Source organism: Salvelinus alpinus, chromosome 32 (genome assembly GCF_045679555.1).
Source record: "Salvelinus alpinus chromosome 32, SLU_Salpinus.1, whole genome shotgun sequence".
NCBI lineage: Eukaryota > Metazoa > Chordata > Actinopteri > Salmoniformes > Salmonidae > Salvelinus > Salvelinus alpinus.
Window position 1 is genome coordinate 17821879 of NC_092117.1, and position 20565 is coordinate 17842443.

General features: G+C 41.1%; 1 protein-coding gene across 1 annotated transcript in view; it reads left to right on the forward strand.

The window, feature by feature from the left end:
• Nucleotides 1-20565, forward strand: part of LOC139562344 (protocadherin-15-like) — a 289491-nt gene that overhangs the window by 109520 nt on the left and 159406 nt on the right. Inside the window, exons 12-14 of the mRNA XM_071380009.1 lie at nucleotides 2967-3173; nucleotides 5041-5175; nucleotides 14522-14671. Coding sequence (XP_071236110.1) covers nucleotides 2967-3173; nucleotides 5041-5175; nucleotides 14522-14671 — 492 coding nt within the window. The remainder of the gene's footprint in view (nucleotides 1-2966; nucleotides 3174-5040; nucleotides 5176-14521; nucleotides 14672-20565) is intronic.

A 20565-nucleotide genomic window follows, 5' to 3' on the forward strand; every position in this document is an offset into this window, starting at 1 on the left:
AATAGTATGGTCTACAGCTTATCATGAGATACTCTACCTCAGGCAAGCAAAACCTTGAGTCTTCCTTAATATTTGATTTTGCGCATCAGCTGCTATTGACCCCTTGTCTTACCGGAGGCAGCTGTTCTGTCTTGCTGATGCACGGAAAAACCAGGGAACTGTATATTATCCATGTCCTCTTTCAACCACGGCTCTGTGAAACATGTTACAGTTCTTAATGTCCCGTTGGTAGGATAGTTTTGAATGGAGCTCATCCAGTTTATTCTCCAATGATTGCACGTGGCCAATAGGACGGATGGTGGAGGCAGGTTACCCACTCCCCGACGAATTCTCACAAGGCATTCCGACCTGCGTCCCCTGTATTGGTGTCTTCATTTAATGACGGGGATTTGGGCCTGGTCAGGTAAATCCTTCGCGTCCTATTCATTAAATAAAAAATCTGTGTTTAGTTCGAGGTGAGTAATCGCTGTTCTGATATCCAGAAGCTCTTTCGGTTATAAGAGACGGTGGCAGAAACATGATGTACAAAATAAGTTTCAAAGAATGCGAAAAAAACACACAAAATAGCACAGTTGGTTAGGATCCCGTAAAACGGCAGCCATCTTCTCCGGCGCCATTCTTGTGAGCCTACTTCATGTGTGCAAGTAGAAAAAAACGTGTTAACTCACCCAGACTAGATGAACATCAATGTCATCCTCCTATAGTACTGTAACGGTAGTCGTCATATTCCTCCTCCTCGGACGAGGAGAGGCGAGAAGGATCGGACCAATACGCGGAGTGGTTAGTGTTCATGATGAATGATTTATTATAACGGAAAAACTGAACACTGAAAATACAAAACAAATAAACGAAGTGCAGAAAACAGATACAGTACCGTGTGGTGAAAAACACAAACACGGAAACAAACACCCACAAAACACACGTGAAACCCAGGCTGCCTAAGTATGATTCTCAATCAGGGACAACGATTGACAGCTGCCTCTGATTGAGAATCATACCAGGCCGAACACAAAAATCCCAACATAGAAAATCAACCATAGACAAACCCACCCAACTCACGCCCTGACCAACTAAAATAAATACAAGACAAAGGAAAACAGGTCAGGAACGTGACAAGTACACATTTTTGTTTTTGTTGTCCTAGACTATAGGCTACCAGGATAAAATGCTTGCTAGCCTAACTATCTCGCATGGGCAACAATGAACCAGCGAAATTGGCTAGCTAGTTAACGAGAGCATACATCTAGGCTAGTAGGCTAGTATTGGACTTCAATCGTCTCAGGCCAGTGGCACAATGTATGAATTTATGGTCTGATCAGAAACGCAGTAATAATCATTGTCCTGTACCGAACCTCAAGTTCAAATCCCCATCTCCATCCATGGCTTAGGAAAGGGCCGATTTTAGCTAGCTAGCTATCTACTGCAGGACAACAACACAACTAGACCAGAAATATATATACAAATTCAGACAAATACATTTGACTTTTGATGTGATTTGATTGGTGTGAAGCCAAATCCAAACTAGCCTCCCTTGAGGGGTGGTTTTGCTACGCCAGTATCATCCGGAGTTGAGCTCAACTATAAATGTTCATCATGGGAGGCCAAATGCTCGCTGGCATCAATCAATCAAACGCTCCGTGTGGCAACATGTCATACTCTCTTTGGCGAGACAGCATCAGATACATGAGCTACACATACTGAGACAGATGGGCATTGTTTTCCTCGCTCAGATGAGTCCTCCGGTGAGAGAGATTCAGCCACTTGCGAATTTAAGGAAATTTATGAAAACACAGAGAGACGAAAGATAATTTATACTTTTTTTTGGGGGGGGGGGGGGGGGGGTCATATGTGTGGGGAAGCCTGGCTTTCCTTGACATCGATGAATACATGCCACTGGACACACCTGATTCTACCAATCAGCTGTTCTTCAGGACCTTGATTAGCTTTAATCAGGTGTGTTAGAATAGGGCTGGAACAAACGCCTGCACACAGGAAGAGGGTTGGCCACCCCTGATATAAACAATAAAGTCTGTGATATCATTCAAAACAGAAACTGAACTGTTAGCTAACCATTTTAATTAGCATCCATTCATCCCAGATTTGTTTTAAGTTTCTTACCAATTACTGGAATCTAATTCAAAGTGGATGTTTGATTTATTTGCCAATGATTTATGTAATTGAAATGACAGTCTTTCGGAAACAATGCCCTCTGCATTTCTATTCCCTTGGTAATCTGACGCTCAGAAGTTTGCATTTCAATTGTGACACTGAGTCCTTGTAAATGGTGTAATATCTGGCATTCAAATGTGTTTAGCTTTGTTTACTGATCTGCAACAGGTATTACAAAAACAGTCAGTCTGTCATAATAATCTTTCCAATGAGCTATGACCACCTTATGATTGTATGTTGTAAGTTGCATATCAGTACATGGTACAGTGAGGTTCAAAACAAATCAACGTTTATTTGTCACGTGCGCCGAATACAACAGGTCACCTTTCACCTTACAGTGAAATGCTTACTTACAGGCTCTAACCAATAGTGTGAAAAAAGGTGTGTGTGTGTGTGTGTAAGTAAATAAATAAAACAACAGTAAAAAGACATTTGAAAATAACAGTAGCAAGGCTATATAGAGACACAGGTTAGTCAGGCTGATTGAGGTAGTATGTACATGTAGGTATGGTTAAAGTGACTATGCATATAGGATAAACAGAGAGTAGCAGCAGCGTAAAAGAGGGGTTGGGGGGGGGGGGCACACAATGCAAATAGTCCGGGTAACCATTTGGTTACCTGTTCAGGAGTCTTATGGCTTGGGGGTAAAAACTTTGAGACACCTTTTTGTCCTAGACTTGGCACTCCGGTACCGCTTGCCATGCAGTAGTAGAGAGAACAGTCTATGACTGGGGTGGCTGGGGTCTTTGACAATTTTTCGGGTTCATAATAAATATACACGTTTCTCCTTCTTTTAGGCTGAGCAGGACAACGGCCACCCACTCCCAGCATACGCTGAACTGATCATTGATGTCCTGGATGAGAACAACCAGGCTCCGTACTTCCAGTTCCAGTCCTACCAAGGCTACGTCAGCGAGTCCTCCCCAGTAGGCACTACCATCTCTGCCAGCTCCAACCTCACTGCCCCCTTGGGCATAATCGCCCTGGACAAAGACATTGAAGAGGTATTGGGGATGTCTGCGTGCACACACACAAGCACAAACATGTCGCTTATGAACCTGCAAATACACAATACTATGAATGCACGCACAAGTACATACACAGACAGCGCACACAAATACACACACAAGCAACTAAATGTACATGTTAACCTTTGGAATTAATTGAATTTCATACAAAATATGAAGCCTATAAGTGAGCTTTTCAGACTAAATAATTTCATGAGTACATAAGCCAATTAAATATTTACATTTGATATCATGTTTATGTTAGTAAAATACTTCCAGAAGCCCATTCTAAGATGGGAAAACACTCTCCATCATACTGTATTATCATTGATGCTGCTTTATCTCTTTGTTGTAGCTGCTGCCTGGTCAAACACCTGTAGGTAAACGTGTGGTTTGTGATGCTGTTATGACTAAAAGTGTGCCTTTGGGTTTTACTCTACTGCATGGTCTGTGTTCAAACCTCTGGGCCAAGCTCTCTTTCAGTTTTTTCAGATGTGTGACTCAGTTTTCCCTTCCAATTATCAATTTCTTCATACACAAATGTCTAATGTTTTTGTGTTTTGCCGTGTGTGTCTATTGTTCTAGTCAAGTAAAACATTTTTATGTTATTAGTGGGTAAATACACAGATCGCACCGATACATTTAGTACATTCAGTGTTTGTGTTTGTGTGTGTGTGTGTGTGTGTGTGTGTGTGTGTGTGTGTGTGTGTGTGTGTGTGTGTGTGTGTGTGTGTGTGTGTGTGTGTGTGTGTGTGTGTGTGTGTGTGTGTGTGTGTGTGTGTGTGTGTGTGTGTGTGTTGTTGAGATGATGATTCTGAAAAGCACAACATTTCAAACAGGCGCTGACAGGAGTGGGTTTTCTTAGCGCCTCAACTGCATTTAAATGGTTGAAAACACACATTGAGACAGGCTGCCAACACACCAGGAGACACTCAGAACACAGATGCACAGCAGCATTCGCCCCCACTCTGTTTGTGCTTTTGTCACCAGGATATTTCTCTTTATGTTGATGATGTTGAAAATATTGTTTTATTCATTTCCTCAGATGACACCTAACACAATAAACTCCTCAACAGAGATGTCTCCAACTTACTTTCCCTCTGTATCATGTCTTACTGTGTCTCTCTTTCTCTGTGTGTGTCTGTCTGTAACTTTCTATCTCTCGCTCTCTTGCACTCTCTCCCTCTCAGCAGGGTGAGATTAAGACATCAAAGTGCAGCTCTAAAACAGATCAATGGGCAAAGCAGTGTGAATGTTTAGCAGACAGGCAGGCCTCATTGACAGACTTGAATCTCCATAACAACCCATCCCTGCTTAAATCAATTTTAGGGGAAAGTATTGAAACAGTACAGTATTGAATATATAGTCCTCACTTTTAGACCAAATTACTCCGTACTCCATTTTATATTCATATTTATAGATCACATACGAGTTTGTTATTAAGACACATGAACTTTCACATGTTCAAGAATGCATTTTTTTTATGAAAAAAATATGTTCTTCTTTCAAACGTCTCGACTGTATTGTACAGTAGGCCGGCAAACGCCTAGGTTTCTGTGAATCAATCATATGCTGTAGCTTGTTGCCAGAGCCGCAATGAAAGACCTACTGTACAATTGTAGTGTGCTTTATAGGGGGTATAAAATCACATGATTTCTTAGAATTCCTTCAAGGCCTTCCCCTGTTCTCAGTACTATGTTCTCAGTACTATGTTGTCTTTGTCAGCAGTCTTTTACCACTCAGACATGTTTTGACTTGTTCTGTCTCTCACGATTGTTTTTTCCTCAGTGACACAGCTGTAGATTTGAGTAAGGTCTTGTCTCCATGGTAACCCTCTTCTCTCCAATGTCTTTACTTTTTGAAGAGCAAAGACCCTCTGTTGACGGTGACTCTGGATGACTTCAGCACCAGCTTTGCCATAACCCCGACCGGGATCACCCGCTACCTCCGACTGCTCAAACCTGTGGACAGAGAGAAGCAGATGACCTACACCTTCACGGTACGCCTCGTTCCAACCACATCCACATATATTACCAAATAACACCCACCACTCTAATAAAGTATATGGGAGGAAACAGCACCCACTTGTAAAAGATATAACAGCTTGGTTTAGCCTGTATGATATGACTCGACATAACTACACTGCCTACGGGATCAATTTATTTTCAACTCAGTCAACACAATTGAACTTAACTTATGTTGTAGCAGTTTGATTTATCTACATCTATGCCTCTATTGAAGAGATTAAATAACTTGGCCAGGCACGTTACTACTTTACACCTTTATACAGCATGTATTTATTCTGGATCACCTGTTCACTGACTTACAGTAGCTTTCCAAGACCCAACCAATACCAGATGAAACCCTTTCCTTCTGGACAGGAACACACTGCCACTGTTGGCTCCTACTGTATTTTGACACACAGTGCTCTACAGCATCTTCACAATGAAGGGATTCTATCTTACATTATTCAGAGACTTAATTGTGTTCTCCGTATTGATGGCATGCAACTACATATGTAGTGCTACTGTTCTCTTTGACATTAAGACCCTCAGTAGTCTCTGAAGAGCCCCCGGTGCTTTAAGCATCTACATGTGTGTACTCTCCCTGTGGGATGGTTACATATTAGAAAGCATCATTATTTAAATATTGAGGGAGTGTTTCCTGGAGAAAACACGTTTGATTAAACAAAAGAGAAAGTGGGAGGGTTTGGGCGATAGAGGTAGTAGGATACTAGTCTGTTTTCAATATATGCATCTGGGGTCATGATGTGCCAGCTGAGTTCAGAAGAAGCTGTGAAGATCAAATATATGAAGCTTCAGCTTCTTTATCTCTGCTGCCTCACTCCCTCACTGGACCAATCAGGAAGATATTGATAAAGGGGAACAGATGCCATGTTTGAACTCTTTACACCCCTTTGGAGAAGGAGTTAGCTCTTTTGGATCTCACAATCAGAGGTCTCCGTGTGTGTGTGTCAAGGACCTCAGCCACCCGAGCCATGGCCTGTTCACCCCTCAACCATATAGAAGGCGGGTACAGGTGCATCAAAGCTGGGACCGAGAGACTAAAAAACTGGCCATCAGACTGTTAAATAGTCACCAGCCAGCCAGCCCCTGCCCAGTAACCTCTGCCTTGAACTTTAGTCACGTTTACTAGCTGGCTACCACCAGGTACTCAACCCTGCACCTTAGAGACTGCTGCACTATGTACATACTGTAGTCATTGAACACTGGTCACTTTAAAAATGTCTCAGTACTGTTTTACACACTTCATATCTATACAGTGCATTCGGAAAGTATTCAGTATTCCCTTGACTTTTTCAACATTACAACACTTTTTCAACATTTTTCAACATAAGGTTACGTTACAATGTCACGTTCCTGACCTGTTTTCTGTTAGTTTTTGTATGTGTTAGTTGGTCAGGACGTGAGTTTGGGTGGGCAGTCTATGTTTTGTGTTTCTATGTTTGTTTATGGGTACCTGATATGGTTCTCAATTAGAGGCAGGTGGTTTTCATCTCCTCTGATTGAGAATCATATTAAGGTAGGTGTTTTCACATTGGGTGTTGTGGGTGGTTGTTTCCTGTGTCTGTGTTTGTTGCACCATACGGGACTGTATCGTTCGTTCGTTTGTTTGTAGTCAGTACTTGTTCGTTCGTTCTTCGTTACATGTAAGTTCGTAGTCCAGGTCTGTCTACTTCGTTTGTTGTTTTGTATTTTATTCAAGAGTTTTTCGTCTTCGTCTGTTTGTTGTAAATAAATAATATGTCGAACTACAACGCTGCATTTTGGTTCAATCCATGCTCCTCCTCGTCCGAGGAGGAGGAAGATGAAGAAGACCGTTACATACAACCTTATTATAAAATGTATTAAATATATTTTTCCCCTCATCATTTTCTATGCACAATACCCTATAATGACAAAGCGAAAACAGGTTTACATTTTTTTTTTTGCAAATCTCTTATAAATAAAAAAACAGATACCTTATTCAGACCCTTTGCCATGAGACTCGAATTCGAGCTCGGGTGCATCCTGTTTCCATTGATCATCCATGAGATGTTTCTTCAACTTGATTGGAATCCACCTGTGGTAAATTCAACTGATCGGACATGATTTGGAAAGACACACACCTGTCTATATAAGGTCCTACAGTTGACAGTGCATGTCAGAGAAAAAAACCAAGCCATGAGGTCGAAGGAATTGTCTGTGGAGCTCCGAGACAGGATTGTGTCGAGGCACAAATCTGGGGAAGGGTACCAAAAAATGTCTGCAGCATTGAAGGTCCCCAAGAACACAGTGGCCTCCATCATTCTTAAATGGAAGAAGTTTGGAACCACCAAGACTCTACCTAGAGCTGGCCAAACTGAGCAATCGGGGGAGAAGGGCCTTGGTCAGGGAGGTGACCAGAACCTGATGGTCACTCTGACAGAGCTCCAGAGTTCCTCTGTGGAGATGGGAGAACCTTCCAGAAGGACAACCATCTCTGCAGCACTCCACCAATCAGGCCTTTATGGTAGAGTGGCCAGACGGAAGCCACTCCTCAGTAAAAGGCACATGACAGCACGCTTGGAGTTTGCCAAAAGGCACCTAAAGGACTCTCAGACCATGAGAAACAAGATTCTCTGGTCTGATGAAACCAAGATTGAACTCTTTGGCCTGAATGCCAAGCATCATGTCTGGAGGAAACATAGCACCATCCCTACGGTGAAGCACAGTGATGGCGGCATCATGCTGTGGGGATGTTTTTCAGTTGCAGCGACTGGGAGACTAGTCAGGATCGAGGGAAAGATGAACGGTGCAAAGTACAAAGAGATCTTGATGAAAACCTGCTCCATAGGTTCACCTTCCAACAGGACAATGACCCTAAGCACACAGACAAGACAACGCAGGAGTGGCTTTGGGACATGTCTCTGAATGTCCTTGAGTGGCCCAGCCAGAGGCCGGACTTGAACCTGATCGAACATCTCTGGAGAGACCTAAATATAGCCGTGCAGCGACGCTCTCCATCCAACCTGACAGAGCTTGAGAGGATCTGCAGAGCAGAATGGGAGAAACTCCCCAAATACAGGTGTGCCAAGCTTGTAGCATCATATCCAAGAAGACTCGAAGCTGTAATCGTTGCAAAAGGTGTTTCAACAAAGTACTGAGTAAAGGGTGTGAATACTTATGTAAATGTGATATTTTTTTTTATAAATTAGCAAAAATGTCTAAAAACCTGTTTTCATTTGACATTATGGGTTATTGTGTGTAGATTGATGAGGGGAAAAATGGGTTTTATCCATTTTAGAATAAGGCTGTAACGTCAAGGGGTCTGAATTCTTTCCGAATGTACTGTGTATTATTATTGTTGTTGTTATTATTATATTCCGTATACTAGTCAAGGCTCATCCTATATAGGGTAACACTTTACGTGACACCCAGCGTCATAACAAATTATGACATGGTCATAACCATGTCATAATATGTCATAACAGTTGAGATAACATTTCATAACCTGTTATAATATGGTCATAGCACTGTTATGACGCATATATTTAGACCTGTTGTGACATATATTGCGTTATTTAATGGCTGGTTATGACACCTACATAAGTGTCAAAATCCACAAAAGCTACCACACAAGGCAAAACTTTACATTACACCATAGCATACGTGTCAACAGTATGTTTATGTTATAACCATTTTTGGGAAATGTACTATATTATATTATCATTGTAATCGCACACACATTGATGTCAGACATGCACCTACCCCAATGCTCTGTTGCTGGTGACTGGGATGAATACAGGAGCAGATTTCAGGAGCAGGACAAGACACCCTCTTTTTGACTGATATAAGAGCATGTTTGTGAAAGGCCGACCTGGCTTATATGATTATGATGGTCATAATGCTCTTTGAAATTGTTATAAAGTGCATTTTCTACACGCTATATGACGGAAAAAAACGGGACTGTAAGGAATTCATTCCGACAACAACAACAAATGATTGACGAAAGGAAACTTCCTGGCAGGGAAAATAATTATTTATATATGTTTGGGTTTTGACACTCGTATGTAGGTGTTACAACCAGCCATAAAATAACGCAATATTTGCCACAACTATATGACATAACAGCTGACATAACTATATGGGTCATGACAGTGTTATGACTATATTATGACAGGTTATAACAAGTTATGTCAGCTGTTATGAAATATTATGAAATGGATGTCAAGTAAATTGTTACCATGTACTGTAGATATAGATTTACAGTACCAGTCAAAGGTTTGGACACACCTAATCATTCAAGGGTAGTTCCTAATTTAAAACTATGAAATAACACATAAGGGATCTTGTAATAACCAAAAAAGTGTTAAACAAATTAAAATATGCTTTATTTTTGAGATTCTTCAAAGTAGCCACCCTTTGCCTTGATGACAGCTTTGCACACTGTTGGCATTCTCTCAACCAGCTTCATGAGGTAGTCACCTGGAATGCATTTCAATTAACATGTGTGCCTTGTTCTTTCTTAATGCATTTGAGCCAATCAATTGTTTTGAGAAAAGGTAAGGGTGGTATACAAAAGATAGCCCTATTTGGTAAAAGACCAAGTCCATATTATGGCAAGAATAGCTCGAATAAGTAAAGAGAAACAACAGTCCATCATTACTTTAAACACATGCATGTCAGGCAATATGGTAAATTTAAAGAACTTTGAAAGTTTCTTCAAATGCAGTCGCAAAAAAACATCAAGCGATATGATGAAACTGGCTCTCATGAGGACCGCCACAGGAAAGGAAGACCAAGAGTTACCTCTGCTGCAGAGGATAAGTTCATTACAGCTACCAGCTGCAGAGGATATGTTCATTACAGTTACCAGCTTCAGAATTTGCAGCCCAAATAAATGCTTCACAGAGTTCAAGTAACAGACACATCTCAACATCTGTTCAGAGAAGACTGCGTGAATCAGACCTTCATGGTCGAATTGCTGAAAAGAAACCACTACTAAAGGACACCAATAAGGAGAAGATTCTTGCTTGGGCGAGGAATCATGAGCAATGGACATTAGACCGGTGGAAATCTCTTTTGTCGTTAGTCCAAATTTTAGATTTTGGTTCCAACCGCCATGTCTTTTTGAGACGCAGAGTAGGTGAACGGATGTTCTCCACATGTTTGGTTCCCACTGTGAAGCATGGATGAGGATTTGTGATGGTGTGTGGATGCTTTGCTGGTGACAGTGTCAGTGATTAATTTAGAATTAAAAGGTACACATAACCAGCATGGCTACCACAACATTTTTCAGCGATACGCCATCCCATCTGGTTTGCTCTTAGTGGGACTATCATTTGGTTTCCAACACACCTCCAGGCTGTGTAAGGACTATTTGACCAAGAAGGAGAGTGATGGAGTGCTGCATCAGGTAACCTGGCCTCCACAATCACCCGACCTCAACCCAATTGAGATGGTTTGGGATGAGTTGGACCGTGGAGTGAAGTAAAAGTAGCCAACAATTGCTCAGCATATTTTGGAACTCCTTCAAGAATGTTGGAAAAGCATTCCAGGTGAAGCTGGTTGAGAGAATGCTAAGAGTGTGCAAAGCTGTCATCAAGGTAAAGGGGTGGCTACTTTGAAGACTCTCAAATTTAGAATATAGTTTAATTTGTTTAACACTTTTTTGGTTACTACATGATTCCATATGTGTTATTTCATAGTTTCGATATCTTCACTATTATTCTGCAATGTAGAAAATATTTAAAAAATAAAGAAAAACCCTTGAATGAGTAGGTGTGTCCAAACTTTTGACTGGTACTGTATATTTGGGACTCTGAAAGTGCTCGTTCTAATATTTATATATTTCTTAAATCCTTTTTTTTTAATTGGGGGATTTGCATGTATTGTTTTGTTTGGTTTGGTATTACTGCACTGTTGGAGCTAGGGACATAAGCATTTAGCTACATCCGTGATAACATCTGCAAAATATGTGTACCCGACCAAAACTATTTGATTTGAGATTTGTACAAGGACTTGTTGCTGTGATAAGGATATGTGTAACGGTTCTCCTCCTCCTCTTCGGATGAAGATTCAACCAAAATGCAGCGAGGTGTGATGACATATTGAATTTATTTCAAGACAAAGACGAACACGAAAAAACACTTGGAAAATTACAAAATAACAAAACGACGTAGACAGACCTGAACATGGAACTTACATAACTACACGAAGAACTCACGAACAGGAACAGACTACATCAAACGAACGAACAAACGAAACAGTCCCGTGTGGTGCGCAGACACAGACACGGAAGACAATCACCCACAAACAAACAGTGTGAACAGCCAACCTATATATGGTTCTCAATCAGAGGAAAACGTCAAACACCTGTCTCTGATTGAGAACCATATAAGGCTAATTACAAGTGACCTAAACATAGAAACACAAAACATAGAATGCCCACCCCAACTCACGCCCTGACCAACTAAACACATACAAAAATAACATAAAACAGGTCAGGAACGTGACAATATGTGACTATTATCTTTGAAGAGTTTCGTCAATAGTATGTTTATTATGTCTATGTTGAGGCTTTGATGGTTGCCATTTTGCCATTAGAATGATCCGGACTTATGAAAGAAATTGCTGCAATTTTAAATTCTTCAGCATCAAGCAATTGTGTTATATTGTCTTGGGCAAGTAATGGTAAGAGAATAAGTGGTCCATTTAAATTGAAATCAAGCCTTTAATGTTCTGTATTCTGGCTTCAAGGGTTCTGTTTTGTTTGGTTGTCCTTTCTTTTGGGTTGCGCTCACTTACTGTGTGTGTGTGTATGTGTACTGTCGTGGCAATTTCCTGTATTACCAAATGAGGAGAGTTACAAACCACACACCAGTCAGAGTTATACTTAAATGTCATCTTTAATAATGTGAGCTTTAAAATCGCCCTCAGATCAATTCAGTGTCTATAATGAATTCTGAGAGTCCCTACAGTCGAATACAAATATCTTTTATAGCCAAGATACACCCCTCTCAAGTTACATGACGAACCACAGAACTCTTCACAAAGGGCCTTTTACTTGAGAAAGGAGTATTCCATATCCAGATAGCATTAGCTATAAATTATCGTTCAGTTTGGTCTCTAAGACGAGGTTCTAATCTCGTTCCTGGTACTTCATAGTACAAAAACATTACCTCACTATCTGGAATGCTCTTTAGGCTTTACTGGCCAAAGACATCGTAAATCTCCTCTGTCAGTGCTATCTCATAGAGGCCCATCCTCAGTGGAACACTGAACACACAATAGTCGACAGATTCTATTCTGTCGAATAAAACAACCATTCTAATGCAATACAAAGATTATAATATAATCTTACAAGCACTATAACATAATCTCGCAATTTTCCACGACAGTACGTCACAGGAGGTTGGTGGCAACTTAATTGGGGAGGACGGGCTTGTGGTAATGGCTGGGGCAGAATAAGTGGAATGGTATCAAATACATCAAACACGTGGTTTCAATGTGTTTGATGCCATTCCATTTGCTCCGTTCCGGCCATTATTATGAGCCGTTCTCCCCTCAGCAGCCTCCTGTGGTTTACGTGTCTGTATGTGTGTGTTTGTGTTTGTCTGTGTGAGGGTGTGCCTTTCTACAGTAAGTCTCAAAAGTTTGATTTAGTTTTGCGCCCCTCCTGAGGAAAACCTCAACATCTGTGTTGTGAATTAAGCCAGGGGGACCGGCAATACCACATTAAAGTTGTACCCTTTACCCTTTTATGTACCCTTTATTTGTTCGTATTTACTCTGTTTTATCTCAGTTTTCTATTGTTTTTTTAGTCAGGCACTTAAAACTTCTTATGGCTGAGATCCCGTTAACGGGATCGACTTGACAACAGCCAGTGAAAGTACAGGGCGCCAAATTCAAACAACAGAAATCTCATAATTAAAATTCCTCAAACACAAGTATTTTACACCATTTTAAAGATAAACTTGTTGTTAATCCCACCACAGTGTCCGATTTCAAAAAGGCTTTACGGCGAAAGCACACCATCTGATTATGTTAAGTCAGTACCTAGTCACAGAAAAACACTGCCATTTTTCCAGCCAAAGAGAGGAGTCACAAAAAGCAGAAATAGAGATAAAATGAATCACTAACCTTTGATGATCTTCATCAGATGACACTCATAGGACTTCATGTTACACAATACATGTATGTTTTGTTCAATAAAGTTCTTAGTTTACATTGGCCCGTTATGTTCAGTAATGTTTTGCCTCCAAAACATCCGGTGATTTTGCAGAGAGCCACATCAATTTACAGAAATACTCATAATAAACATTGATAAACGATACAAGTATTACAAATGGAACTTTAGATAAACTTCTCCTTAATGCAACCGCTGTGTCAGATTTAAAAAAATAAAAAATAAAATAAAAGAAGCACAACATGCAATATTCTGAGTACGACGCTCAGACACAAAAACAAGCCATACAGGTACCCGCCATGTTGTGTAGTCAACAGAAGTCAGAAATAGCATTATAAATATTCACTTACCTTTGATGATCTTCATCAGAATGCACTCCCAGGAATCCCAGTTCCACAATAAATGTTGGTTTTGTAACGTCCATAATTTATGTCCAGATACCTCCTTTTTGTTTGCACGTTTAGTTCCAAAATCCAAATTCACGACGCGTAGGCCAGACGAAAAGTCAAAAAATTCCATTACAGTTCGCAGAAACATGTCAAACGATGTATAGAATCAATCTTTAGGATGTTTTTAACATAAATCTTCAATAATGTTTAAACCGGAGAATTCCTTTGTCTTCAGAAATGCGATGGAACGCAGCTAACTCTCACAGGGGCGCGCCTGACTGAGTTTGTGGCACTCTGCCAGACACCTGACTCAATCAGCTCTTATTCCCTCATCCTTCACAGTAGAAGCATCAAACAATGTTCTAAAGACTGTTGGCATCTAGTGGAAGCCTTAGGAAGTGCAATATGACCCCATAGACACTGTATATTGGATAGGCAAACCTACAAACCTCAGATTTCCCACTTCCTGGTTGGATTTTTTCTCAGGTTTTTGCCTGCCATATGAGTTCTGTTATACTCACAGACATCATTCAAACAGTTTTTGAAACTTCAGAGTGTTTTCTATCCAAATCTACTAATAATATGGAATATCTTAGCTTCTGGGACTGAGTAGCAGGCAGTTTACTCTGGGCACCTTATTCATCCAAGCTACTCAATACTGCCCCCAGCCATAAGAAGTTAAGTTGAAAAACGTAACACAAAAGGAAACTGGAAGAGAATTTGCAAGAAACAGGCTTTGTCCTAAAGGCAGGATTTTTACTGCTCTCACTGTTGTTATGTGTATAGATGCTGGCATCAGATGGGGTACAGGAGAGCATGCGGGTGACTGTCAACATCCTGGTGATTGACGCGAATGACAACACTCCCACCTTCGGTGAAGTCTCCTACAGCGTTAAGGTGTTCACTGACATGCAGCAAGGAGAAACAGTACTACAGGTAATCAATACATATCTGTCTCTATCTTCCTGTCCCCCTTTCTCTCTGGCTCTCATTCTTCTCTCGCGCTTTCGCTCTTTCTCTTTCTGTCTCTTCTTTCCCTCGCTCTCTCTCTCTGTCTCTCTCTATTTCTCCCGCCTCTCTTTCTCTCTCTTGTCCAGTTCCGCAAACAAATGTTGCCTTAGATCAACATTCCCAGCCCCAGAACAATCCACTCTTTCTTTGATCAGAGCTGATGACTCAAGAACAATCTACTCTCTTAATACAGTGGTCCAGACTCAAATATCATCAGCTCAATATTGACATAACTTGACGTAATACACTACCATGAGTCAACAGTCAGGACTCCAAATCAATCTCCTCTCCTATAACAACAATTGTCACTGAAATAGCTCCAAGGTCTTCCCGAGGGGCGCAGCGGTCTAAGGCGCTGCATTGCAGTGCTAGAGGCGTCACTATAGACTCCGGGTCGATCCCGGGCTGTGTCGCAGCCTGCCGAGACCGGGAGACCCATGAGGCGGCCCACAATTGGCCCAGTGTCGTCTGGGTTAGGTTAGGGGAGAGTTTGGCCCATCACTCTCTAGTGACTCGGGCTGGCTGGGCGCATGCACAATGACTTCGGTCGCCAGCTGTACGTGTTTCCTCTGACACATTGGTGCGGCTGGCTTCTGGGTTAAGCGAGCAGTGTGGCTTGGCAGGGTTGTGTTTCGGAGGACGGATGGCTCTCAACCTTTGCCTCTCCCAAGTCCGTACATGTGTTGCAGCGATGGGACAAGACTGTAACTACTAATTGGATAACACGAAAAAGGGGTTTAATAAAATTATTTGCTCCAGGGAGATCTGGTTTATGGTTTGTCGTCATCTCTACAATATGTCTGAATGGATTGCAGAGTTTATTTAGTTTGACTAGAATTCTAGTTTGATTGGTTTAAAGGTTTGGCGTTGGGTTTGGTGTGTGTGTGAGTGTATATGAGTGCATACGTGCGCGTTTGTGTTTAGGGTCAAAGTGTTTCCAGCAGGAAGTCCCCACATTGACATATCTGGTTTTGTGGGGTTCGTTCAGCAGCAGCGTGCGTTTGTCTCTCATTTGGTAAGCAGAGCATGATCTCCCATCTCAGTCGCTCAGCACACAGTCACAAAAAAAATGTCAGACATAGAAAAGGTCAAGTTTAATCTGTGTTTAAAATCAGCCGCCCAGCCCAGCTGAAATTAGGCCAGGGGTCACGTGGTGGACGGTGCGACCATTTAACCTGTTTTTATAAGCAGTTTATATGAGAATCTCCTGGCCTCTAAGGAGGCAGGTTTATTTGATGCTGCTGCTGCTATTTCATCTCTTAGACATCATAGCTCTATATGGGAAAAGGGTTCAGTAGGCTAGCCTAGCACGGATTAACATAGCAAGGCCTTGCAAATATGGAGCTGACGTTAAATTAAAGCCTGGCTATGGGTGCCACGAGTTCTAAACAGTGGAGTGTCCAAATGAATTGGCCAGAATGGAGGGGTGTGTCACGCCCTGACCATAGAGAGCCCTTGGTTCTCTATGGTGTAGTAGGTCAGGGCGTGACTAGGGGGTGTTCTAGCTCAATATTTCTATGTTGGTGTTTTGTATGGTTCCCAATTAGAGGCAGCTGGTAATCGTTGCCTCTAATTGGGGATCATATTTAGGATGCCATTTTTCCCACCTGTGTTTGTGGGATATTGTTTGTGTTTGTGCATGTGCACCACTACTTTCACGTTTCGTTATTGGTTTATTGTTTTTGTTTAAAGTTTCACCATAATAAAGATGTGGAACTTCAATCATGCTGCGCCTTGGTCCGCTCATTACGACGATCGTGACAGGGTGGCTGTTTCATTTTGGAGATAGCACAGCATGGTTCTAAGATCTATTTTAAACAAAAAACTACATTTTAAGTGAGAAGTAGGCATTAGTCTGAAGCCGAAAAATAAACAAATTTCACATGAGCACCACAATGCCTACTGTACTCTACCCATGCTCTACTAAGGTTTTCCAGCACACAGCTTTGACCTACTACAGTAGCTATGTTGGTCTATTGTATTTCAAACAATGTGTAGGCAGGTTTCTTATAGTATTTAAACATTCTCAAACAGCCTAATTCATACTCTTAAAGGAGGTGCTCCCACAATAATGTGATTTGTACCGCATACAAATTTAAGCATTGGATTTTTCACACAGCACGCTAATCCCACCTTTTCAACCTTTTTTAATTATATGAAAACAAACTTTGCTTTTATACTTCATACAAGACCATCGTGCTTGATTGAGCGAGCTGATTTGTCATGTAGTAATGTGGTGTCTGCCTGTACTTTCTTAAACCTTTTTATTTAGCAATGTTTACGATAAGCCAATATATTGCTTGATCCGGCAATGAGGTCCAGAGGCTCCATACGGAGGGTGTGATGAAATGGCGGAGATTCCGGAGGCTTGCGCAGGCCAAATCAAGCTCTGCACCGCATCGCCATGTGCCTCCCACATTTTGCAGAGGGCTCTGTATAGCTCCGTATAACTCTGCATTGACATGATTGGTTGATGGTAGGTGGGGGGAGGTACGTCCTGTATAAACCAAAACATTCTTCCTTGACAACTTCCTTCACAACAGCTCTGCTCTGTGAAGCGCAAGAAGTATGAATGCCGCATCACAGTAAATGCTGTGGCCAATACAGACACCAGATTGACAATAAATCGGCGTTTACGCTTATGCTACGAACCCTGTCATAAACGCATTATCTTGACACTATTTAAATGGAATGTCTGTTGACGACAGGAAGCTTTTGTTGTTGTTCATTGGCTTCCCTGAGGAAGCCATAGGAAAAGGAATCTGGTTGATATCCCTTTAAATGGACGAAAGGCAGGCAATGGAACAGTGATTTTTCAAAATAAGAGGCATTTCCGGGTTGGATTTCCTAAGGTTTTTGCCTGCAAAATCAGTTCTGTTATACTCACAGACAATATTTTGACAGTTTTGGAAACTTTAGAGTGTTTTCTATCCTACTCTGTCAATTATATGCATATTCTAGCATCTGGAACTGAGAAATAGGCAGCTTACATTGGGAACGTTATTTTTCCAAACATAAAAATTCTGCCCCCTAGCTTCAAGAGTTAAACAGCTGCAGACTGAATGTTCCTGTGTACATCTTCTTTCCTCGAGAAAGTTTCAGAGTTTCTAACCATTTCGTACCTTCAGCTCATGCTGTCCGTGTACTGGTCTTGTAGAGTCTAACCATTCGTGACATCCGGTTCACAACGTTCGCCTGCTTGGTCTGATGTACATTTGTCACGCACTCTAGAAAAAGGGGCGTTCCATGACGCCGACATAATGTCTGTGCTCACATGGGTGTGGTCACTAACGGGTTAAGACTTCATATGAAAACAATTATCTCATTTAGAAGGCTAACATCACATTACATCTTCTCACAAATAGTTTCACATTTAATCATATAAGTTCCACAACATCTGGATGTGAATCTGATCACTGGGAAATATACACATTCAGAGATAGTTATGTTCTGCTGTCCTTAGTTACATCACAAATTACTAATGAATTCGACATGATTGTTCTTTAAGTACCCACGGACCCTTCCAACTGTTTGGATTACAGAAATATTGTTTCATTATCAAACCTTGGATGTCACAGTACCACAAAATCTCTCTGTTGTAACGAAGGAATTTTTAACTTCCCTTTCATTGTGTGGGAGAGAGAGAGTTCCTGCAGGTATTTATGACCATCATAAAATGGCCAACTTCACCCCTCTCCCCCTCTGCAGGAGAGGGGGGGGGGGTCTGGCACCTATGAAGTCATGACACCATTCTACTGCCAATGTTTGTCTATGGAGAGTGCATGGCTGTGTGCTCGATTTTATACACCTGTCGGCAAAGGGTGTGGCTGAAATAACTGGATCCACAAATTTTAAGGGGTATCCACATACTTTTGTGTATATTGTCAACATTGAGTTGTGCCGGTGCATGATCCATCCATACAGCTAACGTTAACGTTACAGCTTTGTTTGCTTGTAGCTAGCTAACGTTACTGGCTAACTTTATTTGGCTAGCTAACTGGCAATAGCAGCCAAGGACATTCGCTATCTTATTTGTGCTTATTTCAGGCAAGTGTCAAGTCTCAATGCCAACAGTTACACAGATGACCTCATCCATGTGAAAACCCTTCCATAGCAAAATATAGCTAACTTCCTGTTCTTGTAGCTTGCCTCTCATCCGACTGGAGTTGGCTAGCTACTATCGCTGTTGCTGCACAACCCAAGTGATTTGGTTAGGTTTTAGAACTCTGAGATTCAGCTGAAAAAAATCTAGGATTGTCAGAAATGCTACAAAAAGTTAGCACATCGTTGGTTCTTAATGGACAGAAATGAGCATGTGAGAGCGATTAAATTATACATTTAATAAAAAGTGTTGCACCTACAAACTTAATCAGTCTGAAAGGTGGCAAGTCTAATGGTTACTTTATGGACCCTGTCGCCTCGTTATAACCCAATGTCTAGAATTTGAGAAAGGTTTGGGCAAAAAGTGGTCTGACAACCCAAATGCTAACGACCCTGTCAAAAATCCATTATAGTGGTTCTCGGTAACGGCTGGACACATCATGACAAGAGGCAGGAAGTGTGTTGTGTACCTCCAAGTTTATTTGAGAATTTTCATCTACATTGGTGTCATATTGGCTTAGATGTGATGGTAGGGAGATTTTATTTAACATTGAGCTTAAAGTTACCAATGCATATACTATTGTAGGGGCTATCATCCCCACAATAATAACTTTGGTGTGTACAAATTTACCATATCTGACATCTGCTGCATCTAAAGACATACATTTATGTAAAATATTTATCTGCTTCTAATGACGAGATGGGTTCAAATCGGGTTTTTTCAAATACTTTGACCATTTGATTGAGCCTGCCTGCACTGGCAGCTGGGAAGGGTTTACACTTTTGGGACTATTCCATCTCTTCTGTAGCACCAGACAAACTCAATGAAGTGCAAATTAATTACCTGAAAGGAAACAATACTATTTGAACCCAGGTCCGATAATGACATCAGATGTAGAATTAGACAGACATATTAAAGGGGCAGTGCGATAACAAAACTAAAATTGTGAAAATTATGATAATGCCCTTTTTGTGTAAGAGCTGCTTGAAAAAAAATGCTGGAATTTCAACCTGTTCGGTGGGACTGAGTTTTTGGCCCAGATCATGACAGCACAATCTGATCTGTTTATTCTGACCGGTGACCAGTCATCTTTTATTTGCATATGAGACCGATTGGAAATTAATCATAATCACCAAAGCTTTATTAAAATATAAAGTTTGAGAGGAATAAAACAGTGAGCTGACATTCCCTTTTTATCTATGCATCGTTGGCAGGCCCACATTATTGGAGCAATGCAGGTCCTGTTTTGGACGTAAGTAAAACCCCCTCCATGATGTAGGCTACGTGTCCATTCCTATCATGGAACGAGAGATGAGAACCTCTGTGAATTCTGGTGAACCTCGTATTTAGAAGTTATCTGTAACCTGTAAAAATTGCTTGTTTTCTGTTTATTTTTATTACAACAAAAATGTATTAGAAAGATTCACCTTCCTGGTTTTATTGTGACAACGTCTGTGCCGCGTTTGCAATGCAACTTCTGGAGAAGTGTTAATGCGGTCTGTAAGATTGTTCCAATATGTTTATAAAACCTACTGGGAACAGTTTAACAGTGAGTGAACATTCTCCCTTTCTCTTTATATTGGATCTTTGTCCAGCTACTGTGAAAAGTTTGGATGTGCGTAAAACCGCCCCCATAGTCTGCGTTGTTGGTGATGGTGCCTGTAAGTGTGACATAACCTATTTGTTTCGTTTTGTTTAGAATTTGATTAGAATTATT